This window comes from Peromyscus leucopus, chromosome 11 (genome assembly GCF_004664715.2).
Source record: "Peromyscus leucopus breed LL Stock chromosome 11, UCI_PerLeu_2.1, whole genome shotgun sequence".
NCBI classification, from domain to species: Eukaryota; Metazoa; Chordata; class Mammalia; order Rodentia; family Cricetidae; genus Peromyscus; species Peromyscus leucopus.
Window position 1 is genome coordinate 24,985,276 of NC_051072.1, and position 27,603 is coordinate 25,012,878.

At 48.1% G+C, this 27,603-nt stretch overlaps 1 protein-coding gene across 1 annotated transcript; it reads right to left on the reverse strand.

Moving 5' to 3' along the window:
• Nucleotides 1-662: 662 nt before the first annotated feature.
• On the reverse strand, nucleotides 663-26,995 carry Gdnf (glial cell derived neurotrophic factor). The gene is made up of 3 exons (XM_028875602.2): nucleotides 26,207-26,995; nucleotides 21,542-21,721; nucleotides 663-3,864 (listed from the first exon to the last, which is right to left on the reverse strand). Exons 2-3 carry the CDS (start codon nucleotides 21,693-21,695, stop codon nucleotides 3,380-3,382), a joined length of 639 nt encoding a protein of 212 aa, XP_028731435.1. The 5' UTR covers nucleotides 21,696-21,721; nucleotides 26,207-26,995; the 3' UTR covers nucleotides 663-3,379.
• Between the last annotated feature and the right edge of the window lie 608 nt (nucleotides 26,996-27,603).

The following is a 27,603-nucleotide window of genomic DNA, read 5'->3' on the forward strand; positions in this document are numbered from 1 at the left end:
CATTCAATCCAGGATGATCACATGTCCTCTCTAGTCTGTTCCCACCAAACTACAGTAAACTACAGCTATCCGCACAGTTCTAGCAATTCTGCTACATTACCATGGAGAATCAGGGACTGTCTAGGCTCTTGCTTGCCTCAGGGTCTTGCTTAGACCTTTTGCTGTTTCTGCTGAGATGCTTCTGATCGGTTGACACGACTTCTTATATTTAGTCCCAAGGTCACCTCTAAGTAGGCTCTCCTGTTATTTTTAATCACAGTATACTGCTTGCATTCTTGGTAATAGCCATCATACCGGCCACTACAACACTACAATATCGAATACCATGTCTTCCTCCAAACAATCTCTGTTCTCCAAGGCCAAGGACTTATTTATTTATTTAGCTATCTATCTATTTACTCCTTGCCACTTTTGGGTCTCCAGGGCTCTGAACAGTGCTTGGCACAATGTAGGCACACCATAAATATTTGTTGAATGAATACATGAAGAACAACTTTCTCCTGCACCTGAGTAGTGATTGGTTATGAGGACTTGCTGAGTATGGTCATTGACCAACCACAGCACTGTATGGCGGTGAAGGGCACAGCTCTCCATCAATATCTGCTGCATGCCTGGCCCCGCCAGAATTCACTGGTACTTGAGGAATTAAACACGACGCCACAGAGAGCAATAAAAATGAGCTTTTATTTGTAAAAAGTTACAAAATGATATTGTACAAAAATAAAGTCTGTAGAGAACTTTGGTTGTATAACACAAACGACCGAGACAGATCAGGGAGATCAGAACTTCCAAAGAAGCGTGCTCCTTCCTGTGTCAGATGGTGTTGACAACATTAAAGAGAAAAAAAAAAAATCACAAACTTTACCCTTCTGTGGACTTGGTGGGGCAGCTTGCTCCCATTAGAACCTGTTTGCGGTGTGTAGACAATGCTGAGCAAGGGACTCTCCCGAGAGCCGGTAGCTGGGTCTGGACCTGGGAACGTCAGCTACCCCATCTGCCAGGATTCTCTGGATTGAACAGGGGATCCTGAACTACCGCTGAATCGTACCAGGCAGCTGAGGGCATCGCCATTTTGAGCAGGAGAGGGTGAGAAAGCGGCCCTTGCCTCCATTTCCTAGTCCTGCAGAGGGCGTGGAACCATACATAACTTGGGTCTTTAGGGCCATGGGAGTTGGGGGGGAGGAGGGGGATGTCCAGCAACTTTTACCTTTTGGTTACTTTGAAGTTTTGACATGATTATTCGAGAAAGGCCAATTGGTCCTATGTTGGGGGATAGCAGCCACGAAGGAAGTGATAAATTCATTTCTGCATAAAAATTCCATTTATGAAATGTGTAACAAGCTCTAACATAGGACTCAAGGCATGACTTGTATGCCAGCTGCTAGATGGGTACACTGTGGGGACAGTTAGAGGTGCCATGCCCACCATCTACTTCCTCTCCCCTCTACACCATGAAGATGGGACTCATATGTCCTGTGGCCAGTGAGATGCCACAATCTTTCCTGTCAGTCTTTCTTCTATAACCCATTGGACTAGAAGGGATCCCTGATGTTGAACCCAGGTGACAACTGAGCCCCAGCCAGAGACAAGGCAGATGGCTTCTCCCGGCAAGATTTCCCCATGTGCTCCTGCCTGTGTGCCCCCAAGGGAGGAGGTAGGCAGGCGGGCAAGAACGGAGGAGGCAGAGGTTAAACCAGGCAGGGATAAACCTTGGCTACCTGGCAGGTCCTTCGTTTCACCTTTGGGTGACAGTAAGTCCAGGACTACCAAGGGGAATTCAGCCTTCTGTACATGTGGTTATGACGTCACACATGTGGACGGGAAGTAGAGCTTGACACAAGAGACAGTGGAGCTCGGGGCCTCTCTGCTCAGTGGGCGGAGCAAGGATGAGATGTAGCCGGGTGGCATCAGCACTGGGACTGCCAGTGAGGGGGCAGGGCTGAGATGCTCCTTTAACAGATAAAAAGCAGCAGGGGCTGGGGTGTGGTGGCGGGTGGAGTCGCCTAGCACGGATGAGGCCCTGAATTCCATCCCTCGCTATGGAGCTATGGTGTGGTGTCTGAGATTCCAACACCACAGGAAGTCAGAGGATCAGAAAGCCAAGCTCATCCTTGACCAGGCAGTAAGTTCAAGGTCAGCCTAGGCCACAGGAGACCCTGTCCACAAAAAGAGGGGGGGAAATCTAGGGCAGTGAGTGAAGGACTGTCTTATAAAGGTAAAGTAAGTGATTTTTGCCTAGCGAAAACCCTTTTAATACTTTGAAGAGCATGGACCCTTGTTCCCAATTAGTATTTCCTTTTGTCACTTTTTTTTTGTATTTTGTGAGCACATATACTTTGGCACCTTTGAAAAGAGACTTTAATAAATAAGGGAAGAAGAGAGAAATTCATTAGTGAATGGTAATAAATAACAATAACTTAAATCTCAATAAATATCTTCTCTATATCTCTGTATTTGAAACAGATGCATTGCATCGAGTAGCTTCTCTGGTCACTGGTGACCATGCATAAACAGAGCTGTGTATGAAACGTCAGTCCCTGTAAACCGACAGGCCCCGAGGTCTCCCTGGCTGGGGGGCAGCCGGGGGCCTTCCCTACCAGCTCTCCTAGGAGAATGCTGCGTAAACCACAACTTGCTTCCTGTTTCCGAGGACATCAAGGAAATGCCTTCTGTTTTGTTTTTAAGCCGGAGGACAGCCTTTTGGGTTCCTAGCCAACTTCTCCCTTACTCCATACACTGTGTTCAAAATCAACCACCAAGCATCCCTCCCGCCCCCCAACGCTGGATGTAGTAAACCTCAGGCCTCAGTTTTCAAAGGGTATGACCTCTCTGTGCCTCTGCTTCCGTCCCCCTTCCCCTCTCCTTTCCAGGGTGTGAATCCGTTGAGTGACAGGAAAATACAGCTTTCTTATTTTCATCAGTAAAACGTAGTGACAAGAGGTGACACCAGAATCATCACATTTCCCCCGGTGTCTTCAGACACGTGATAACGAACCACAGGAGATACGCTGGCTGGCTTGGTTCTTTGCATGCATCCGCGACTGGGACCGCGATCGGTGACCATGGACTGTATCAGAAACGCTGGCAACAGCTAAGCAGGGACACCAGCCCTGAGCTTCTGGTGACATCACCTGCCATCCTGGAGTGCTCAGACGGCTGTTCTCACTCCTATCCAGTTTTCTGTAGCTGGGCCTTCTTCTACCAGGCTCCCACGATGGATGCCTTCATCCGTCGCTTCCTCCTCTCCCTCTTCCTCCGCCTCCGCCTCGGCCTCCTTGGTCCTCATCTTCCGTTCTGGGCAAACATTTCCTGGGAACCTTGGTCCCTTTCTGCGCACTTGTAGCAGGAATGCAATACACAGCAGTCTTTGGAGCCGGAGTCAGATGCAGCCACACCGTTTAGCGGAATGCTTTCTTAGAATATGGTAAACCAGGTTATCGTCTAAAAACGACAAGTCGTCGTCGAACGCGACCGGTCGGCAACAGGCCTGGCCTACTTTGTCACTCACTAGTCTTCTACTTCGAGATAAGTTTTTTATTATTTTGTCATACATTGTCTCGGCCGCGTCACAGGAGCCGCTGCAGTACCGGAAGATCAGTTCCTCCTTGGTTTCGTAGCCTAAACCTAAGTCAGTGACATTTAAGTGTATTGCAGTTAAGACACACCCCCGATTTTTGCCCCTCTGGCCTCTGCGACCCTTCCCTCTGGAACTCTCCGGGCTGGCAGCTGCGGCCTGCCGATTCCTCTCCCTTCGAGGCAGCGCTGCCACTTGCTTATCTGGTGACCTCTTCAGTCTTTTAATGGTGGCTTGAATAAAATCCATGACATCATCAAACTGGTCAGGATAATCTCCAGGCATATTGGCTGTTTGACAAAACAGAAAATGTCCCGTGAGACAACAGTGATCATTTCAGGCAGTCTTCTCAGTCAAAGCGTCACTCGAACTAGCTAGAATTGTACCCACAGCAAAATGATCATCCACCTATGCTAAGTCGTTCACAGTGCCCCCAGCCCCAGAAGCAAAGGCTAATATGCACCCTCTAACACTTTGCAAACTGTCTGTGTCAAAAGAGAAGGGTCATGTAGTGAGGCCACCATTCCTTGCAGGAAACAAATCTTTAAGGGTTAGTCGTTCAGGTGAGTGACGTCTGCCAGGCAGCTGTGACCAGGGTGACAGCTAAGGTCCTGTTTTATAGCCTTGAATATAGCTCTCACTCACTGAAACACTCTCAAATGCTCCTGAAATGCAGCTTCTGGGCCTGGAACCCAGACACCTTGGTGCCCTGGTTTGGGGAGGAAGGAAGGAAGGCACTTGGCATTTTATGAAGCTGCTGCAGAATTCCAGTGGATGTGGGTATCAGAGAACACTGAGGAACTAGGTGTCAGAGGCTGAGGAAATGTGGCATCTTCTGGCTTTGCTACTTTGCTGTATGTTTACCTTGACTCTAGCCTGACTGAGTAGGACCAGATTCAAAGAGAACAAACAAAGATCTCTAAAATTCAGCTCCATTTTTAAACCCATCCCCACAAGCCTAGAGAAATAGAAAGGCGGATTATATTTATATTTCACTGACAAAAAAAATGGCAAATGGCGTGTCTCTAACAGCAACAACAACCAGAATGATTTCAACATAAAGGAAAGGCTGTTGGGGAGAGAGGCAGCCTTGGGTCCAGAGGGGAAGCCAATCTCTGCTGCAGCTGCCACAGCGCTCCCACTGTGTGGTTACAAACGGGATAGAGCTCCAGGGAGACCCCATGGAGGGAAGACTAGAGCACACCAGGATTCTCGAGACCTCTGGGGAAGACATGGATTTACAATCATCTGAGATTCTGAGTATTTCAGCATTTTGCTTTGGATGACTAAGGGGAAAATAGCCATTGGAATGATTTAATACACACCAAGAAGAGGGAAACCCTAACCCCCACCCCTTTTAAATCAGATATTAAGCTTTTATGGTCATCTCGTCCCATTTCAGACTTTGGGTTATATGTGGCTTAGAAAACTATACTTCAATAGAGCTGTTGGAGTCAGTGAGTTTTGTATTCTGGCAAGCTCAGGAAGGTTACACTGTGTCTATTCTACCTCAAATTACTCTATCACAAACATAACTTATCTAATTGTTAAAACTCGGCAAGAATCCTGTTGTGTAAAATGAAATCTAGTTAATGTGACTTGACCGTGTGTGTGTGTGTGTGTGTGTGTGTGTGTGTGTGTGTGTGTGTGTATGTGTGAGGTGCTAGGTAAGTGCCTAGCTCAGCTAGTAGATTTTACACACACACACACACACACACACACACACACACACACACAAAGTATGATACATGATAAAGAAAAGACTGGAAATTGGAATCAAGAGTTTGTTGTTTGTTATGTGAAAATTAGCATTGGATTGCTTGAGTGCTCTAAATAACAAACTGCTTCAGTACTGACTTAAGGCCCTTTATCTCTTGCCTAAAACAACTAACACTGTCTCTGACCTGTGTCCCTTATCTACCTCCACCTCTCTTTTTGGGGCGTGTGTATATAAGTGTACATCTTTGTGTACACATGTGTGCAAGCATGGGTGTGTATGCGGAGTCCTGAAGTCAACATAACCTGGCCTCTGCTGTGCCCAGCCTCGGTGATCTCTGACTGTATCTACTTCTCTTCAGTCTCCCTTCCCAACGTGTTACTGGCATTTTGGGGTGGGTCATTCCTTGCTTTAGGGAGCTGTCTTGTACACAAGACGTCAAACTGGGTCCCTTGCTTCTATCCAGGCCATGCCAGGAGTACTACCTGTGATGGCTAACCTGGGCTGTCACCTGGACACACTTGGGGAAAAGGGATCTCAACTAGAAGAATTGCCTCCATCAGACTGGCCTGTGGGCATATCTGTGGAGCCTTTCCTTCCCTATCCTTGCCTTTCCTTCCCTTCCCTTCCTTCCTTCCTTCCTTCCTTCCTTCCTTCCTTCCTTCCTTCCTTCCTTCCTTCCTCCTCCCTCCTCCTCCCTCCCTCCCTCCCTCCTTCCCTCCCTCCCTTCCTTCGTTAATTGCTGTGGGAAGGTCCATCCTGTGGGCAGAGCTATCCCTAGACAGGTGGGCCTGAGCTACATAAGAAGTTGAAGATGAGCCTGAAAGCTAGCCACTCAGTAGAGTTCCGGCATGGTCTCCGCTTCGGTTTCTGCTTCCTGTTTCTGCTTTGCCTTCCCTCAGTGATGGACTACAACCCACAAGATGAAGTACCCCCAGGGTGCTTTTGATCACGGCATTTATCCCAGCAACAGAAGAGCAAACTGTAACACCACTCTCTGTCCCACTAACAACATAATGAAAATGTCCCTAGACTTAGCCAAATGTCCTCAGGGGCTAAATCACCCCGATTAAGAAATACGGCTTAAACACAGGTCTCGGTGGGGCTGCCTCTGCCTGGACCACTGCTCTTTACAGTACCAGATACCTCTCTTACATCTCCTTAAGTACACACTTGATCATGACTGACTGGGTCACTTCCTGACCTCCGTTGAAAATGCAACTCCTCTCAAGTCTCTAACCCCTCCACCTTGTTCTTCCACCCTGTGTAATTCCCTACATGCTAAGGCGGTCTAACTTGGTCTGGTTTGTTCTCTGTGGTCTTGAAGAGAATGGCAACACAAAGATGCAGACACTGTATGTGTTCCTGTTGTTGTTTGAGGCAGGCTCTTGCCTCACAGTCTAGGTTGGCCCACATTTGCTTTGTGACCATTTTTGACCTCAGACTTGAGATCCACGGAGGCAAGAACTGATGGATCACAAACATGTGCTTGGGATAGAATTCTGAATCAGGAATCAGGTCACTTGTAGAGGGGAAAAGAAAATTAACTTTTTAAGATGATACTATGGGTTCTATTGAAAACTCCATCTTCATAAAATAAAAGACTCTAAAATAAGCCAAATCTTGGGGGTGGGGGGCGGTGGCGGTCCGGGGAACTGAGAAAGCCCTGAACAATATTGGTACTTCAGATCTGAGAGGAGCCCTGAGCAGTACTGGTACTTCAGACCTGAGGGAAGAAAAATTGTTTCCCCTCCCTCCTACTCCCTAGCTTCGTTCAATGGCCTCTCAGGCATTCCTTCCTTAAGGGAAGGACCAGACACATTTCCAGGGCTGGACCAGAAGAGTGTGCCTGGTTCCCATCTCCCAAGAAACGCTTTCTCAGGGCACTTCCTTTAGAGAGTTTTCTTAAAAAGACAACAGGTCCTTAAATGATTCTGCTTTAGTATGGAAAACTACTTATTTTAAAAGTGATCTGAGTGTGCTTTTTGTTATTTCTTTCACAAATAGTGAAACTACTGAGGAGAAAGTAAGTGAAAGTATGTCTGTGTTTAATTACAAAAACTATTTTTTTCTTATATTTGTAAAAAAATGCTTGTATAGAAACCCAAACTTTTAAAATAAAACGTGATTAATTAAAATACAATGGTGCTTTTAATTTTTTAAAAAGGGTTTTGTTTAACAAAGGACTCACAACATGAGGTCTCTGACTATTTAAAATTTCCTAAGTGATCATTAACTTAGGAACCTGGGAGGATGGAAGTTAAGACTGATTACTAATCAGATGAAGATTAATCAAAAAATGAGGACAAAATTCAAAAATTCAACAGACGATAACAACAAAACGTGAGAGTTACAAAAAGTCAAGTTCTCTGGTTTCAGAAACTCACGAACTTACATGTGACACAATTTCATATTACCAGAGTCCCGTGATGATCTGAACCAATACTCCAGGGACATAATCTGGCTCTAACACCTTCAACCTTCTTAAGAAAAATGCCTCCATTTCCAGACCGTGTGGTCACACAGCTTTGTCATAGGCTGTGTTCAGCAGATGCAACATGGGATGCTGAGTTAGGTTGGCATCTGGGACAAATACTGAATAAAAATTATTAATAGTTCCAAATCTAGCATGGGACAAATATTGTAATATTTGGGACACGGTTATACATCACTATGAGACAGTGTAGTGCTTTTCTCGTATTTTAAATTCCTTTTGGTCCTTCCACAGAACCAGGCTGAAAAGCTTATTGTTCATCATGAAGCCATACTGTAAGAACTTGCTTCAAACCCATACATGTACGGGTTGATGAGAATGAACTCCAATGTAACCTATGTATGGACTTGGGCGATTGTAGCAAATACCATTCAAGTGAGAAGTGTGGATATTGAGAGTAGAGGATGCGTGGAGGCAGAGGGTCTGTGGGAAATCTCTGAAACCTCCTTTCAGTTCTGTGGTTATCTTACTTAAAAGTACAAACAAACAAACAACAACAACAACAAAAAGTGAGCCAGGCATGGTGGCACATGCTTTTAATCCCAGCACCCTGGAAGCAGAGGCAGGTGGATTTCTGTAAGATTGAGGTCAGTCAGCCTAGTGGTTTACATAGTGAGTTTCAGGCCAGCCCGAGATACACAGTGAAACCCCGTCTCTAAACAACAACAACAACAACAACAACAACCGCTTTTCTGTCCCTGGGACACACTGGTTCAATGCGCTGAACCGGAGGTTTAGCTTAGGAGCCCTCTTTTTGATGGGAATCTCTCTTCCACATGGATGCTAAGGTGGAATGTCATTTAAACACAAAGCCCAGCCTTTACCTGACTTTACTGAGTGGAGGGTAATTTTTTTTTATATTCTTAAAAACATGAACATACAGATATTGATATGAAAAACTTTACATATGTAAATTGTGGGCTTAAGAAATAATAATCAAAAATGAGGATAAAACATCCTGTTTTTCAAACCACGAGACTATTCAATTCCTAATTCCAGGCCTTTTGGTGCCACTGAGTTTCACTTGAAGGGACAGTGTCACTTTATCATGCTTAGTGTTTAGGGGATATGAGTAGCCAAACGATTCTGTAGAAGGGTGCTTCTATTAAACCTCACCAGCCTGTTCTTAAGAATTCTACAGAAACTTCTAGCCTTGTCCAGGCAAGTAACATCCTATGTGGAATTCAGAGGTCCACAGTTGCTTTAACCTTCTTGGACTTCACTGAGCTGAGGGGAGAGGAAGCGGGTTGGGGTTTAGATTATCTCCTACACTGTGACCTAATGGCACAGCATGCTCTCACCCTACGAAAAGTTACAGAACGTGAGCTCTACAAACATTCCTACCAAAGTTAAAGTTACCATAAAATACCTGCGAGCCACAAAAGAAGACCACACGTTTAACAGCCCAAAGGCAAAATAAAATAAGAGCGATGCAAAGAAATAAAACAGCGAAAGCAGGTAGGTCAAACTCTTGCTCATTTCCCAGATGTGCTTTGGGAATGATGTCGGACTGAAAGCTAGCGTTCTGAGATATCAGAATTCTCAGTTGCTTGAAGTCATCCTTCAGAGTGTAACCAAATATTTTGGCATTGTTCTGTTTCAAATATTTTAACTCTGATGTGTCCTTTGTATAAACAGCGTTATTTAAACAAATGGAACCTGTACCAGGGCATAAGTCTGGGAACAAACTGTTCACTGCAAAGGCTGTATCTCCCTTGATTGGGGGGGGGGAATGGTAATGTCACCTTAATAACTAAGCACTGGGATGGTCACTATTTTGTAAAGCCAACTGAATTTTTAGAGGACCAATGGTGAGGGCTCTGAGCATTCCTTTTAACAGCTAAGCTAAAAAAAATTTACAAAATTCAAAGTGTTATCTTGGCTAAGATGGTTAAAATGTCAAATTTTTCTTAAAAGCTCTAGGTCGGCCATATGTTAATGCCAAGGCCACTTGTGTTGGTAGTCACGTGTCCTCTTCATGCTGGCCAGACCAACATCTCAGCCAGCCACTAGCCTATCTCCTGCCTGTGTCCAAGAGGGAGGTAACCCAAGGTTGTTTATAAAGCATGAGGATGTGAGTCCCTCCCACCTTGGGAAGTGGACTCAGAGGACGGTGGCGGGTTTCTGCAGCTATGAATGTTTCAGAAAGGGAGAGGGGCTGACCCTAGCACCATAGTGTCCATATGGAAGTAGAGATTTTCCAGGCCAAGCTGAGTCCTGCCAAGTCTCTATGGAAGGCACAGGTGCCGATTATGTGGGAGGGAGGGCCTGACTCTCCACAGCTCTGTCTGTGAAGCCTCTAGCATGAACTCTGGAACAGTAAAGACAAAAGTGCTGAGCTCCCAGAGGGAGCAATGGCCTAGCTGGCCATACAGTTAATAAATATGCTAGAAATCAGTGCCTGGAGGGTCTTGCCTGGGCAGTGCCCACTTCTGAGATGGTGCTAGGCTTAAAGGTGAGGTGCTATGGAATGCCGCACTGGGACTCCTGAGACGCTGGGTGGTTAGTTGTGGCATGCAAAGCCTGCCTGGAGAGGCTAGCCATAGGCTGGGGACATGAAAATCCCCTGGGGAAGGGGTTTTCAATCTGAAGTTCCTACATCGCCATGGAGCCTAAGTGTCCGAGACATAGAAATCATCTCTCTTGTAGATATGCATAAGCCCAGGATCAGTATAATTTCTCAAGAATGACTAATGTCGTTTCGTAGAAATCAGTTATTTGTATCTTTCAGAAAGGTGCAAACACAATCTTCTTTCACTCACTTTGAAAAGTTATTACAAGTATGTGGCTGTTATTACATTTAAAAGTCTCCATATGATAATCCTTTCTTGAGTGAGGTCTTGAATAATCGCTTCCTTGAAGCACTGCACAGAGTATCAAGGTGGAGTGGTTGCTTAGTCTCACCGAGTGAGAAGGTCGGATCTGACAATACCACTGCCAGCCTGCATGGAACTGAACATCTCCGCACATCCCCTTACAGACTGGGAAGGCTCAGGACAGCCACGTCTGCTCATGACCGTGTGCTTAGTGAGTAGAAATTTGGCTGGTTGGGTTTCAAAGATCAGTGTGGGTCGTGTCCTGCATGCTGCCTTTTGGTTTCTAAGTAAAAATTCTACTGCTCTGTAGCCCTTTTAAGCCTGGGAAATTAACACAGAAACAAGGGCAAGATATGAAGACACCAGCTATGGGACAGTTCAGTATGAACTCAAGTACATTAAGTAGATCTCAAAGGTAGGCTACCATGGACCACAGAACCAAGAGTCTCCGAGAAGGGAAAAGCCATGCCTTTTGGGGGCACCTCTCTCCCGTCTTGTTCTTGTATATCACTCTGAAGCAGGTCTGCCAATTTCCCAGTCACAACCGGAACACCAGCAGCCAGCAGTGGGGGCAGATTCAGACAGAGAGGCCCCATCTCCGGAAGCTTCTCATACTTAGGCTGGCACCCGTGACCAAGCTCTTGCTGCAGAGTTGGAGAAGACGGAGCCTGAGATTCCAGGCCTGGGTCAGTCCCTGACCAGCATGTGACCTTGGACTAGTGGCTTAGCCATCCTGAGGTCAACTTGCTGTCCTTTGGGGCTCCCTAGCTCTGAAGCCCAGAGATGTGGTCAATCTAAGCTTTGGCCTGAAAGTGCTAGCAGATACTGACTTCCAGATACCTATGTGGGGGGCAGCATCCAGCTCAGTTACCACTATTAGCCTCCACCCCTCTACACTGTGAAGTCCCACAGGAGGTATTCTGGGATCTAGAAGGCCTCTTCACTTTACCTTCTAGCTCAGCTGAACCTGCCTGTGAAATTTAAAATAATCATCGCCAATCTTCTTAAACCAACTCGTGTCCCATTCCTTACTGAAAAGAGCCAGAAAGACATATAGAAAGGACCCTGTATTTATACCAGTCAATGCCCTGGTTCCAGGCATTTTCAAACCTCAGTTTCTACCTGTAGAGGTAGAATTGGCCCCATGGGCCTCTGAGAGAATGTACTGTAACAACCTGTCCTACTCAGCCAGCCCCTGCCACTCAAAAGTCAGGTACAACTTTCTTAAAGATCACAACTTTCCCCATTGGTTTTTGCTGTATCAAATCTGTTGAGTCGTTTCCAGCTCACTGTCTCAATGCTACAATCACTCACGGCAACTGCCACAAAATGGATGGGGGCTGGGGGTGCTCCATAGCTTGTCCTAGACCTGGAAGGTCAACCGCCTGCCTGTCAGGGACCTCGGAAATGTGTGGCAAGAGTGTAGAGTGCCCTGAAGAGTTCTGCATAGCTTTATCACTGTGCAACTGTGCACTGTTTAAAAGTCATCATTTTGTCTCGTACCTGAACTGAAAACAAACAAACAAACAAACAACAATAACAACAACAACAAAAAAAAAACAAACCAGATACCACTAAGGTCCAAATGCGGGTATATCTTCCTTTATCCAAAGACCATCTTGTTCTCTTATTTTGGGTCCAGAACGTAGTGGATAAGAGGCTACACTTGGTGAAATTAGAAAGGGCCCAGGAGCATCTATTTTTCTGAGGCAATTCACAAGGCCATTCTGACCCTTTCCAGAGTGACCATGCTCTTTTCTCATGACCAACAGTGACACTGGTTTATTTAAAGACAGTGTTTTGTTGCTGTTCTTTTAAAGCATTCCTGGATTCCCTCAAGGCAGAAGAAAAAGACCAATCAGAACGTATAGCACTTCAGAATATAGAAAAAGAGCACAGTCTATTTTAAAAGCCACTTGGCCAACCTATATGCCATTTTATTTAGTATCTGCATCTACTTTGATTAACATGAATAACATACTTATTGTTATACATATTTTGAACTGTTAGCCTACAACTCAACTAAGAAAACTTAATAATAATAACTACACATGAGTACAAATAATAAAAAAACCCACTTGGGGAACACTATATTAATTTCATTATTCATATTCCAGTTGCTCTGATTTCTATGTACGTGGTCCACACTTTTATTATAGCTGTGATAATGATTTTCCAGCAATATAGTATGGTTCCCTATTGGGGAATGACCATTCTCCTGCTTTTAAGTCAGGAAAATACCCACCAGGATGCCCATTTGTTAGCTAATCCATGAACACCTGGTGAGATCTAAAAGCACTCTACAGCTAGTAATAAATACCCCACACTAATGAGCACACGCCAGGAGCTCTGTAAAAAGAGAGAGAGAGAAAAAAAAAGAAAAGACTTAAGAGAGGAGGGTGAGAAATTACCCAGTAAAATTAATTGTGCAAAAAAAGCCACTAGGGAAAACAATCCTTTGTGGTGTTATCAGCAGCAGGTGGCACTGGGGACTGAGGCGGCGGGGGTGGGAGTGTTCAGAGGGACCTGGTGAAAAGTCTCTACTTTCTCCTTTCTAGAAGGTACTGTTCTGGTCCCAAGGAGCCACAGGACCCTAGAGCACATCCTGAGCCCCTGGATCTTCCTTGGGAAAAGGTGAGAAGTGAATAAAAGTAACTTCCAGGACCTTAGGGAACAAGAGGGATTAAGAGAAGATGGCAGAGAAGAAAAGAAGGTGGAAAAAAATGTTCTTAATCATCTGAACTTCTTTGGTGGATCCCTATAGTCCAGTGGTTCTCAACGTGTGGGTTAAGACCCCTTTGGAGGTCAAATGGCACTTTCATATGGGGTCACCTAAGACCATCCTGCCTATCAGATATTTACATTACAATTCACAACAGTAGCAAAATTACAGTTATGAAATAGTAACAGAAATGATTTTATGGTTAGGGGTCAGGGGTCACCACAACATGAGGAACTGTATAAAAGGTTGCAGCATTAGGGAAGTTGAGAACCCACTGCTCTAGTCAGATATGAGAAAGGAGTTTCTATCCTGTTAATATGTTCACAGAAACCTCTAAGAGTTCAAAAAGGCTTCAGAGAACTAGGCACAAGCATCATCTGGAGACAACTATATTTGCAAAGCCTCAATGCTGGATTCCTTTCTCTCTCTCTCTCTCCCCCTCCCCCCCTTCTTCATGCCACCAGATGAGTCACATGTGAGTGTCCTGGGGTCGCAGGTTGTAGTCTTACAGTTTGGGGACAAATGTGACTATGAGCTCAGGCTGCCCTGACTCAGAGCCTGGTTATGTGGTATCCCAAGGAGCTCTTCTCTCCAAGACGTCCTAAGACAGGAACAGCCAACTCTACCTTTAGGTCAAGATTAACGCAAGCAGAGGTTTGAGCTTGGAGCGAATGGAAAGAATGGTTCTCTGAAGCCAACTCGTTGCGTCTGTGATCACTCTTCATTGATATTTATATCAGAGGCAGGGGAACAAGCACCACTGTGCATCTTCAGACAAAGCACAGAGGATCCAGGAATGGATCTCATCATAGTTTAGACTCTAGAGCATATTCTACAGAGGACAGACCTCTGTCCAGGCCCTGGCTCAGTGATTTGTGGACAGAGGGAATCATCAGTCCCAGGGGTGTGCACTGCCTTTCTGTGTTCCTAGAAATGCCTGACAATGAACCTTCTGAGCAACAACAGACTCAGCAGATGGCCACAAATGGGATTTTTCCTGTCTTCATCGGGAGGCACATGTCCTCTGGGAACATTATGAGAAAGCTTTCTGCTGCACCCGTGGATAGCTTCATGGGTTTTTGTCTATTCCTCAATTTTTACATCTACTGTGTCTCTCAGGCCTGTGATGGCCCTGCTGGTGACCACCCTGGCCCTGCCTCCTCTTTTTTTAGCCCTTTTGGTTCCTTACTGTGTAAGATGTACCTCGAACCCATTTTTTTTCTGATTTCATTTGAGGATCTGTCTCCTGCACCATTCAAGAACAATTCAGACACGGCCAACTTAGGATCATGTGATGTGAGGTGCTTCTGGTTTAAGATTACGGCACCCAGGAACAGAGTCTCAAAGCCACCTACTTGAATCTAATCCTATAGAAATAATTAGATAAGTTCAAACTGAGGGGTGACCAGGGAAAGGATAGGCAAAGGAGCCCTTCCCCAAATGTCAGCGTCATTGGTTGCAGGGAGGGATTCAAGACAAATCAAGGAACCAGGCAATCAAATGTACCATGTGATTCTGGTCTTAAAAAGAAATACAGAGGACATTATCACCAGGACTGGTGAAGCTGGAATATCTGTTGGACAAATGCCTTAGACTGATGTCAAATGTCCTGTCTTTGAAGATGAATTTTGCTCGTGCAAGACACTGTGCTATTCTTAGAAGACATATGCTAATGTACTTAATGTTGTGGCTTTCCTAGTGCATTCTTACATGGCTTGAAGGGAAAAACAAATGAGGGAAATTTCTCCTAAGAAGACAAAACTTAGTGAGAGGTGGATGGGTGATCACCATGCTATAGATGCTACAAAGGGAAAAGGCTGCATGAACAAGCCAAGAGATGCTGATGCAGGTGCCTCCATCTTTCTTCCTGGCAAGGCACTGCTGGCCAGGCAGGAGTTTCATTTCCTAGTCTATTTATTTAGTCCTCTTATAATTCAGATCCAGAAGTGACATTTTCCTTGTGGGGTACATACCAGCTTGTATATTCGAGTTCTGAAGTCAGATCTCTTCTGATCAAAAAGCTAGTTTATCTGGCTTCGTTAGTCTGAGAGTTTTACAGGGATTAAAAGGAAATTGGCAGGCCTAAGTTTTTTTGGTTTTTTTCCCAAAAATATCTTATTATAAATATATTTTCCAAATGGTCAACCAATGACATAAAACTACTTAGACTCATGAGAGAAAAATGTAGATGTCTACCTCAAAGTGCACAAGACATAATTTTCAATATCAATCACCTTCCTGCCTGAGCCTACTGAGTATAGCAGTTGGAGTTAAGGCCTGGACCATCGGGCCCCCATAAAACCATGGACTGTTAAAGCCATGGCTTTCCAGCTCCGCTGTTTTGTGAAAGCCTCAAAATGTGGTCTTTGACTACACCAAGCTAGCCACAGTAGTAGTCGTGTCCCAGTGGTGACCCACACTTCGCTTCTGCGAGTCAACTCCTGTCCCCCCCCAGGGAACTTTTGTGGTCATGTCTTGCCTCCATCCACCTGAAGGTTTCGTGTCACCTGGCAGCGTGGTAGTGATCTAAGAGCAAATGTGTTTCCCAGAAGGTCTCCTGGAAGTTTGTGCCAGTTTTGTGGGAATCCTTGCAGAATCCATGTATTTCTGTCCGATGTGTTCTGATGTGGGTTTTGAGGTAGTCATTAATAATGTCGCCTTAGACCTCCTCTGGCCAGAAAAAGTCAGAAAAAGGACCAAGAGGAAATGTAATGATCTCTCATCATCAATTGGCTCCATTGTGGTTTTCCAGGAATCTATGTTTTAGGGTTAGTTGATAGATTTCCAGCTACATGTTTGTATTATTTTTAATATACTAACCCAGGATCACAGTATATGATGAGAAAGAAAAAAAAAAAAAAAAAGACTGACTTTGGGACTAGAAGCCTGCCTGAAGTTTGAAATGTGCCTTCCCTATTTGACTTGTAACCCGGAACAGCTCTCTAGATAGATCTTACTCCTTCACCTATAAAATGGAGATAACCTTGTTCAGTAGAGTTCAAACTAATTTGATTTTAGGATATTAAGTTTTTTGCTCCAAGCCAGGTTACTCATGTGGATAGTCAAAGGGTGCCGGGACACTAACTTTAGTAGGGAGTTTGTATTTACATGCCCTTGAGGGTGAGTGGGTTGATTTGATCGTGCTCGTGACTTGAAGTTTTTTTAAAATAAGAACACAAAACTACCAGTGAAAAATTTGCCTATGTTGAAAGCCCCACTCATGAGGAGTGGACTAATATTTGCCACATATCCGCTGCATAGTAGAGGCCGCCTGCTATCACCTGCCTCCCATAGAAAATAGGGCAAACTCATTTTCCTAGATGGAGATAGAGCACTCCATAATCCCCTGGGGAGACAGCTCCCAGTTCCCACCACTCCAGTACCTCTTCCATAATCACCTGGGGAGACACCTCCCAGTTCCCACCCTCCAGTACCTCTTCCATAACCACCTGGGGAGACATCTCCCAGTTCCCACCCTCCAGTACCTCTTCCACAATCACCTGGGGAGACATCTCCCAGTTCCCACCACTCCAGTACCTCTTCCATAATCACCTGGGGAGACATCTCCCAGTTCCCACCCTCCAGTACCTCTTCCACAATCACCTGGGGAGACATCTCCCAGTTCCCACCACTCCAGTACCTCCTCCATAATCACCTGGGAGACATCTCCCAGTTCCCACCACTCCAGTACCTCTTCCATAATCACCTGGGGAGACATCTCCCAGTTCCCACCACTCCAGTACCTCTTCCATAATCACCTGGGGAGACATCTCCCAGTTCCCACCACTCCAGTACCTCTTCCACAATCACCTAGGGAGACATCTCCCAGTTCCCACCCTCCAGTACCTCTTCCATAATCACCTGGGGAGACATCTCCCAGTTCCCACCCTCTAGTACCTCTTACACAATCACCTGGGGAGACATCTCCCAGTTCCCACCCTTCAGTACCTCTTCCAGCACATACCCACTGCTCTGTCTCCCTTGTATGTTCAACTACACCTCTTCTATAGCATGGCTACAAATTCCTCATGCTTCTCTCTAGTCTGTAATATCCTCTCCTTTTCCTTCCAAATTACCTACATTTCAAACACCTCTTAAAAACCCATTTCTGGACTTTTTGCTCTCCTGCTCTCTAAATCCCAGTGAGTACAATGCTAGAAATTCTTTTTTTTTTTTTTAATTTTTGTTTTTTTTTTTTTTCAAGACAGAGATTCTCTGTGTAGCCCTGGCTGTCCTGGAACTAGCTCTGTAGACCAGGCTGGCCTCAAACTCACAGAGATCCACCTGCCTCTGTCTCCCAGTGCTGGGATTAAAGGTGTGTGCCATGTCAGCTGGACTCATTGCTAGGGATTCTTGGCAGCATGACTTTAGCCAGAGGGTAGATGTATCTATCTGTCTTTTGGATGACCTGTCCACTCACCTTTCCACCTGCCTACCTGTCTACTTCTAATTTACAACCAGATTTATTTTTGCCTATCGGATGCTGCCCATACCTGGCATATGAGGCATATTTAATGTGAAACGGCTTCTGATGGAGCTCAAATGATTAATTATACTGTAAGTATTTTCATTAAGTGGGGCCTACAAGTACTGGGTTAAAAAAAAAAAGGTCACACATACAGTAGCAAAGGGAAATACCAGAAACTTTCCACTTTTGTGTCAGTGAACATGGGCACTTCTGAGCATAATGCTTAGGTGGATGGCCAGTGCCATGTCCTACGGCTGGTCAACTATCAGTGAGCCTTGAAAGCATTTCTCTGAACAGCATTATTAGGGCCTGAGGAAGAAGATGCTAGTCTCAGATCTCAAATAAGGGGTCAGTGTACCCTAAAAGAGTCTTCCTCACAGATTTTAATTTCAAGAGCCCCTTTCCAAGGGCCAGATCCCCTTTCCTGCGGATGTAGAGACTTGCCCTTCCTATTGGTTCCTCTATACAGGCCGAAGCAATGAGTGGGCAGTACTTACTGAGAGCTCCACATCTCAAAAGATTGGATCTGGAAGTTTAACACCATCTGCTGTACAGTGCTGGCCTGACTCCATTCAAGTCCTAAATTTTAAATTCAATGTCTATCCTAATGGTTTCTCTACATACAGGTAGCCTCCAGTTCATACTGTCTTGTCTCTTACACCAGGTATTATGGGATATGGTACCCAGGGCAAGGACCCATACTTAGTAACCTTGTGAGTTACAGTTCAGTTTCACCATGGTTAACATGGGGGGTTTTTTATGGGTTATTGTCTAAGAACTTGATCGCTTGATCTAAAAGAATATTTCCATGGAAAATTACATGTCCTGCGACCAAACTGGAGGACTGTAGTCCCGTTGTAGTATAGTAAATTAGGAATTACCTGACAGTATGATTAAAAAATTAAAACAATCAGTTTTAGTTATTGGTTGAAGACCGCCCAACCCCCTGTAGGGGTTCTCCCTTCCATACAAAATACAGTTTCATGGTTTGGGCAAACACTGGCCCTGGCATCTCCAGACCTGTCTGCTGCCACCCTGGATATCTGACACTTTAGACTTCACCTTTTCAGCTCTCAGGACCACCAAGTTGTCCTTTCAGCCTCAGAATGCTGCAGCACCTGTGTATGCCACACCACAGACCCTATACTGTCTCTAATTTTCCTTTGTAGAAGACAATGTCAGGAGGAGAAACACATGAACAAGGGGGGAGGGGGCTAGAGACAAAGTCTTGGATACCTCCTCGGGAAGGCAAACTGCAAGCAAGTTTAAAATGGTCACGGCCCGTTTATTTCATAGCCGGCCTCGAGACAAGCAAGTCAGTTATTCATTCTATTTGCTTAGCTTATCCCATGTAGGAATAGAATTTGGGGTGCTTAATTTGCACTGGGCCCCATGGAACAGATGCAGTCTCAAGAGTGAACGTGTGGAGTGGATGGACCCAGTCCCGGTGCCCCGCTGTAGAAGTGGCACAGCGACCCGTTAAGGTGACGGAAGCTCTTTTGCTTAATCACTAAATCCCAAGCACCCGAAGGAAACCATAGGGGCCAAAATTTATAGCACTTTTTATTTTCCAATGAAATGAAATGACTTAATGTTTTTCTACACCAGACTTATCCAGTTGCTCCGTGTACAGTGCAGGATATAAATGTCAGCACTGTGGCAGGGGTGTGCTGACACTTGCTGAATATTTAAGGTCTGCACACTGTCATTATTTTGCCTTCCCTGCCCTGACAGCTTGCTACCGAATTGAACATACCTGGAAAGAAGTCAGTTGGCTTAGAACACAGCTCAGTTTCTCTTGGGGTAATTTCTCTGTCTAGGCTCTACTGGGTCTTTCCATAGACAAAGCAGAATTGGTTGTATTCTGCTGTCCCGAACAAAATCAGTAGTCAGAATCTTGTCCGCAGATGATTAAGTATCATTTGAGAAAGGGGAAGCAATTCCCTGGCCTATCATCATGGGCTCCATGCAGCCAATGGAATTCAACACTATTTCCCTTGTCTAGTGGCTGATTAACCCACAGAAGCTGTAGGTTTTCCTAGGGTGTTTTCAACCTATGGCAACACAACTTTGAATGGTACTGGTTCCACCTAGAAAACATCTAAAAAGTCCACACACCCACGCTACGCCTCAAACCAATTACATCATAATCTGGCATGAAGTCCAGTATCAGTGGACATCAGCATTCCTAGAGGACATCAGTCTCTTTGTATGAGTCTCTTCTCGAAGAATGATAGGAGCATGGACACCAAGGAGCAGACCTGGTCACTGCTGGCATGTGGGAGAAGAAAGGCTTCCCTTTTTGTGGACAGTTGTAAACTATTCATTGAGTTCTAAAGCCATTAACTTGTAAGAATTAACCGAATGTTCAACTTAGCAAGCCCAGGTAGGCAGTTTACCTATATAGCAATTAAACATCCAAGAATTAATCAGCTTGTAATCAGTCATTGTTCTCTCCTCTGACATTTGAATTAAAGAACTATTATTATCCGCCACTGTCCCTCTGGCCCACTCTATAGGAATGGATGGATGAAGCCAATAGCGAAGATCTACTGGAGAAATGTTTGTACAATCACCCTAAACTTGTGATGGATATGAAACTCTTTAAAGATGAATCTACTCAGTTAATTGATGGAAAGTCTCAGGACTTCAAGGGGTCAACTATGTTCCCTTTTTAACCCTAAATCACTCTAGAAATCCTTACAAAATTTTGCTTTTGTGGAACTTGTGCACATCACATTTCATGCTTGTTTCCTAGTCCAAGACTAGTTTGATTTCAGTCCTGGGGCTGACTTGGGCAGTACAGTTCAAGTGCAAAACGTCAGTCTCAATAATTTTAAGGGGGGTAGGGATTGGTTGGGGGGGGAATGAGTATTTGAGGATACATCTACTTTTCTGTTGCTACCTTTGTTGCCTAGGTATTTTCCCACCCATTTCTGTCACTTGTTATGTATCTACCTCACTTTACCCAGATGGACTTCTGAGGAACTGAGGGTAGATTGTACCAAACCATCACTGTTAATAGCTTGCTTCTAGAACATGTTACAGCTTTTGAGTAGTGAACCACAGACTTGTTTTTAAAGTAAGAGTATCCTGTTTTTTGTTGGTTTTTTTTTCTTTGAGTTAGCATTCTGGGGTGTGTTCTGAACGCTTCTCGCTTCTCATTCTCAGCTTAACTTGCACTAGCCACCCTCAAGTCTTTCTAACCACAGCACTCTTCAGAACAGAATTGACACTAGGCAGATGCTGCTAGCCCTGGAGATGGAGGCTCCTCTGTGTTTTCTCTCCGGCTGGATTTCCACACAACCCCTTGTAAGCGCAGATGGGGGGAGAAAGCGCAAGAGGTTTGGGAGGTAAGCAAAATAGCTTTCAAGAAAGACCCCTGGGCGTGGAGATCTTAGAGGGGCAGGGGAGAAAAGGGGCGGGCAATGTTGTGTGTGTGCTCTGGTGGTGTTTGGTTGTGAGGGTGGTGGTAGTGGGATATTTGTTGATGGGGATGATAAAGGGACACTATTCATATCCTCTGCACTAGACAAAGGATCCCGTGTCACTCACAAGCAAGGCACCTGGGGACCCTTGGGCTGCAGCAGGCAAAGGAGTACCCTTAAGGGCCTCAGAGCCCTTCCCACTTAGCCCGAGGTCGGGGGAGGCTCACAGCCTTCCGGGCTGGCCCCGGGTGCCTGCGTGCGTGCGGTGGGGGTGCCCTGGGGTCCGCCGATGATGGCCCAGGGGGGAGGGAACGGTTCTTACAGTCACTGGTCAGCGCAGCGAAGGGCGCGCGGCGGTGGCCAAGGGAGCGGTCTTCGGTGGGCGCCTCGGGAAGCCTCTTACCGGCGGGCAGCGGGAAGGCGGACGCGGTGTGGAGCAACACCAGGCAGACAGCCACGACATCCCATAACTTCATCTTAGAATCCCGTCCAGCGGCGGCACCTGCGCGGGCGGGCGGCGGGGAAGAGAACCGCACCATGCAAGTTAGGCTCCGACGCCTAGGACCCTAGGACCCGGACGCTGGCTGCAATGCCGCCTCCCTGCCGCTCCCCAGCCTTGTTCCCGAGCACCCCGCACTCGCCCAGGTCTCCGGCTCAAAGCTCTTTCATCCTGTGCACCCCAGGTGCAGCCCACATTCCCGACACGGCCTCTGCTGACCTCTTCCCAGCCCTCCAGTCCCCAGGTCCCAGATTTTGGACGTAAATCTACACTGCAACCACTAACCGGCTGCTTCTACTGGCGCACGACACCCCATATTCCCTCGGGGCGTACAGGGTAGCCCCTATCCGGCTGCCTTTGCCAGGCCCTGGACAGAAACCTTCCTTCCCCACCTAGCAGCTTTCATAGTTGGGCCTTGGGAGCCAGCTTTCCACCCAAGCAAGCAACAAGGACTAAAATCAAGCTGACCCGCTCTGTCTCAAGCTGGGCCTTCCTTCCGACTAGGTAGGATGCAGGCTCGGTGGGAACACTCGCTCTGCCCGCCGCCCACCCTTCCAACATGCCAGCTAAGTAAGAATTTTGTCACCCAGAGCAAGTTAATGTGGAATTGCAGGCTTTGGCCTGCATGAAAGTGTCTGGGTTAAGTTACCAAACTTCCGAAGCATCGACTTGGCTTAAAACGCTAGTTCCACTTCTCAAGAACATTAACATTAACATGAAAAAGTTCAGTAAAGGCCCAATAAATGTTTGACCGTTGTTAGTAGGCAGGGATTGCACATATCTCAAATTTTTAAAATCTTCCGTGGTATACCCGAATATGCTCTTGATTTTATTTTTGCAGCTTTGTGAAATTTTGGCTCTAATCCCCTCCCTCGCAGCAGAGATGCTGGCATTTTGCGCCTCTAGCTACACCAGGGCCATCGAATCTTGAACACTGTAGGAGGCCTCGGGCACCAGAAGGAGTGAGGGCCATGTCTTTCCAGAGAGTCCTTTGGATTCTTAGGCCTCACATCCCTAAAAAGGAGGGTCATACAGTCTGGGGTGAGCGAGGCAAAAAAGCTTTGTGAACTTGGCGAGAAGTCCTATCCAAGAGATGGGAAGACTGAATCACCTAGGGGTATGGTGTTAATCTCGCCTTTAGGAGCCCCAGAGTCGGGAGACCACTGCCTGGAGAGCATTCTCAAATCGAAAAATCCATGCATTTAATAAAACAGCCTTGGCATTTTCCATGGGGGAGGGCAAAACAGTTTCCAGGTAAACACCAAACAAACCAACAAACCAAAAGATCCTCTCCGCACCTTTCCTATTAGTCTTCAGGCACTTGCCCTCCCTCCTTTCCGGGGTACATCCCTTCCGCCCCTCACAATCTCCACCCAGAATTCCAATCTAGGCCCCTTGATAAGGCCACCAGGAAAGCGTTTAATTCGGCCACCACCTCCCACCGCTGCGGAGACGAATTCATTTTCCATCCCTTGGGCGTCTGTTGTCTCCGCAGCTGTTGGACTCGGAGATTGGGAAGCGACAGAACCACACAGCGCCGAGGTTCCGGCTGCGCGGGCTGGCTTGTACACCCCAGAGGAGGGAAAAAGACGCCTCTGGGTCCCTCCGGGCGCGCAGGCCCAGGAAAACTCCCAGGCAGTGCAGAGGCGCTTGCTTCGCGAGCTGGGAGCGGGGGAAGGCGAGGCGAGGCCTCCCGCCTCCTCCGGGGTGCCAGCTCTGCCAGCTCCCGGGTGCGTGCGAAATGGCTGGCGATCCCGAGCAGCAGGGAGGCGCGGGGTTAAGGCGCCCGTCCCAGATCGCAGTGCCGGGCAGCAGGAAGCTGCGGAGGCACCAGATTTCCCTTCCGCATTAAGAGGGTTTTCCCCCTTTCCCCAGTTTGGCTCACGGAGGGCTTTTAAAATTGGACGTGGAGAGTCTCGATCAGAATTGTGGCGACGTTGGCAAAGGAGGGAAACACTGGAACATTCCCTCTCCGCCTCGCCAGAGGAGGCTCTCCATCTCATCCTAGGCCGGGAGCCTTGGGCACCCCGAAAGCGTTCCCTCCCATCCCAAGACTGAGCCGCGGCGCTCTTTGCTGAGAGCTGGGAGGCCGGTTTCTCTCCAAGCCGCCCTTTAGTTGGTGACACTTGCTCTCCCCATTCCATCGGGTCAAAAGATGGGGTGTGCGTCTCCTAGGAGGTTCTTCCCATGAACACAACTGGGCCCCTCCTCGAGGCATCCATCTCTGCTTATCCCTTTGTGGCTGTCCACCCAAAGCATTGGCTGGACCTGTCCCCCCACGCCTGGCCTTTGCAGCACGTGAGAATAGCTTAAGGCACCGGCTCTTGCGGGAGCCCAAGCTTTTCACTCTGCCGTTGGCCCTGCCAAGTGACCCCTCGTTTTCTCTCGGGCTTGGAAAGCTGGTTCCCCTCTGCATCTGGGACCAACTCATCCCAGCAAAGCAAAGGATTGTGCGGTGCACGGGGGGCACCCGGTAGGTCCCAGGACTCAGGCTTAAAGGATGCGCAGAAAGCCGCTGTAGTGACTGCCAAACCGCTGCTCACCGATTCTGAGTTCCCGGCACCAGGGGGCACCAGAAACCGCTCGGGCCTTGTAGCGCTTGTGCGGCGGGTAGGCTGAATTATCATTTTAAAATATAAAACCCTAGAAGAACCACTGCGTCTGCCATCTATCCCCAAACTAGCCCAGGGACCTGTGGTTGTCCTTATGCGAATCCTCACTTTTCAGGTTTCTACTTTTCTGTTCCTTTTCCCCATTCCCCCTCTCCGCATTTCACCTGAGGTGGTTTCTTGGCAACCTGCTTTTCAGACACCCTGATCTTCTGTCACCCAGACAGCTTCGCAGTGGGCGATTGCTCCCGCCGCCAGCCAGTGTACCCTCAGCTTTTTGGAGCTGACAGGCTGGGAAGTTTGTTTGGGATTTGCTTTCAAGACCCGGTGGCGTGGGAGGAGAGGGCACTCTGAACTCGGGTGTTTCCTCTAGGGTCCGGACAGACATTACTAAAAGCTCTGTTGCTTTTATCTTCTGTGCTCAGTGTCCTTGACTAAGGACGTATTCTCTTATCACTCCCCCATAACTGACCAGCCCAGGATGGAGAAAGGGGGGGGGAATTGGGGATGCTTTGGAGAAAGGGGGAAACATATGGGATGCTTCTGGAAGGCAAACCAGAGGGGTCCGTTTGTTAGAGGACCCAAGGTTGAGTTCTAGGCCCCGGAGCAACTCCAATCTCTTGCAACAGTGAGCTAGAGACGCCGCGGGCATCCTGGACACTGGACACTAGACACTTGTCACTTGTTTAAAAGACACCTCCCCCAACAAAGAGCCGAGAGAAACCGAGTGGGCATGGTCAGGGCAAGAAGGAAACAGCGAATCCCTCTTTTGGAGGCTTGGTGGGAGGAGGTGCCCGCTTATGGGGGTTAGTTGCATTTCCCTAAACAAACACAAATTTCAAAATACGGGGGGAGAGAGTGAGTCTAGTGCTCTCTAATACAGTCCCTGAAGGGACTGGCAGAGCCGCGCTTATCGGGGTCAAACAGCACAAACTTGGCGAACTCTGGCGATGGACAACCTCCCCAGGGCGCGCTCATCCGCCCTGAAGGCAGGTTCTGCCACAGGAGAGGCTCCCGGCGGGGAAACCCTGATTCGTGGGTTTCTTTTCCCTGGGTGGGGCTGGAAACCAACTCATTGAGGAGTCTACGCTTCGAAGTGGTACAAAGTAGTGTGCGTGTGTTGGGGGGGGCGCGGCGTGGGGGTGTCTTGGGGAAGAGACACATAGTTGCCAGGGAGAAGAGGCAATTAAAACAATCACCTCGAAGGCCTAGCGGAGACCTGGAGGGTTCCCAAGAGTCTTTCCAGACGGAACCCCGGGGAGCCGAGGCTTTGCAAGGAGCCCTTCTCCTAATCTCGACCCCAGAAGGGCATTCACAAAGTGCTAGCAAAAGGCCCGGAGAAGGGTAGGCATGTAGCTTTGCAAGATTTCGCCAGAGGAGGTGAGCCCTCTATTTTTAGGTTCACAGCACCTTTGCAGCCCTCCTTCCCCGGGCTTAGCTTTCTTCCAGAACAGACCAAAACAAGCTCAACAGTAAGTTACACTCCCGAGCTATGATAACGCTGCAGTTGCACTCTGGAAAAGACACTGGCGGCAGTGGGTTAGTAGATGGCCAAGTCTCGCCAGTCCTAAGATAGCCGGGACCGCACAGAGCAGCGCCCTACCGGGTGAGGCAGGGGAATTGCCCCCCGCCCCCCGACTTTTCAGGTTTCCAGGGCACCAAGAGCTCCACATACATATATACATTTTTTCCCACGCGGAAAAGGCAACCTACCCTGGGCAAGGCTAGCGTCCCTCCGGTTCAGCTTGTCTCTTGAGCTCCCGCTAGCCTTCCTACTTTACACTTGGTAGTCCGCTTGGGGTTCAACCGCGCCCTTCTGCCCTCAGACGACACCGCCGCCACCCCGCTCGGTCCCCTCCAGCACACTTCCCCCTCTTACCTCGGATCCGGTCTCCGTAGACCCCCAGTTGGACATTAACTCCAAGTGGCCCGAATCCCAGCCAGGAGACCCATCCGGACCGCGGGCAGGAGCGCGGGGCCCCGCCCAGGAGCTCGGGAGCAAGAGCACGCAATCCAGGGGTCGCGCCGGACAGCGAGGACACGCAGGAGGCGGCGGCCACCGTGCCAGCCGCCGCCGCCACCGCCGCGAGGAGAGCGAAGGCTGCCGACACCTCCCACACCGGCTTCCTGGACCCCGAGAAGACCAAGTCTGAGCAGCCGCCCCTACTTTGGCTGAGGGGTGACACGGCTGCGCGCGCGGCGCTCTGGGCTGGAGCTGCACCGGGGCCGGGGCGCTGCGGGTGGCTCCGAGGCGGTCGCCTCACTCTGCACCTCCTCGGGGCGCGGTGGCTGAGAGTATGAGGCGGGCCTGTCTGATGATGCCGAGGTCTTGCCTGGGGATCCGAACGAGACACCACGTCAAACCGCGCTGGCCGTCCCTTGAAGACATGAGGGCGCCAGGAGGGCAGGCTGGTCGTGGAGAGCCCGGGCCGGGGGGCCGGGGTTGGGGAGTGGGGGGCGCGGGAACCGGGAGAGGGGGAGGGGAGCGGTCCGGCGGCAGCGGCGGCCTGGGCGTGGGGGAGGGACGGAGATCCGGGGAAGAGGCTCCGGAGCTGCGGGGGCGCGGGCTCGGGGGGCGAGTGGGTGACGCGGAGCGCCCCTCCTGGGGGTGCAGGAACTGCCGCGGGGCTCGCTCCTTCTAGCCGGGTAGATCCACAGAAACGCGGGGAGCTCTCAGCTCACGGCAGCCCCAGGGGGCAATCGCAACTTGGAGGCGAGGTCCGGAGCTCCGAAGGAGGGCGCTCTGCCTGCTGGAGGCTACCCCGGGGCTTTCCTGGAGCCCGTCGAAGGCTGTCGGTCCTCCTGGAGTGTCGCGCCCTCCCGCTTTTCTGCAGGGCAGAAGGCAGTGGCGAGAAGACGGAACTGCCAGCCGAAGTTCTCCCAGCGCCGAGAAGAAGCGCGGAACTGCCAGGAGAGGAGAGCAGAGTGTTTGCCAGAGGACGCTACGAGTGGGGATGCATTTATAGAACTCTCACTGCGTGACGTGCCCTCCAGTGGCTTTTCTGATTCGCTTTCTGACCTAAACACACATTAGTTTAGTCCCCATGGTAGGGCCAACACGGCCTCCAAATATCTGTTGGCTGAAGTCAGAGGCTCTGCATATCATGTATTACATGGCAGGCTACGAAGAAGGCTTCTGAGCCTGGCCGGCTGCTCAGTCCTAGGCTCCATTTCCATTTGTTGTAATGTAATACCAGACCTGGGGTAGGCACATACATTCAAAATCTCAATTCCAGAAGCCTAAGATCACTTTATCAGGAAGAGGTCAAGGGAGGT

Coding starts and splice junctions, on each gene's coding strand:
- Gdnf (XM_028875602.2), bottom strand. CDS start 21,695: ATGAAGTTATGGGATGTCGTGGCTGTCTGCCTGGTGTTGCTCCACACC. Junction 3,865..21,541: donor CGCTGCGCTGACCAGTGACT/GTAAGAACCGTT, acceptor TTTGTCAAACAG/CCAATATGCCTGGAGATTAT.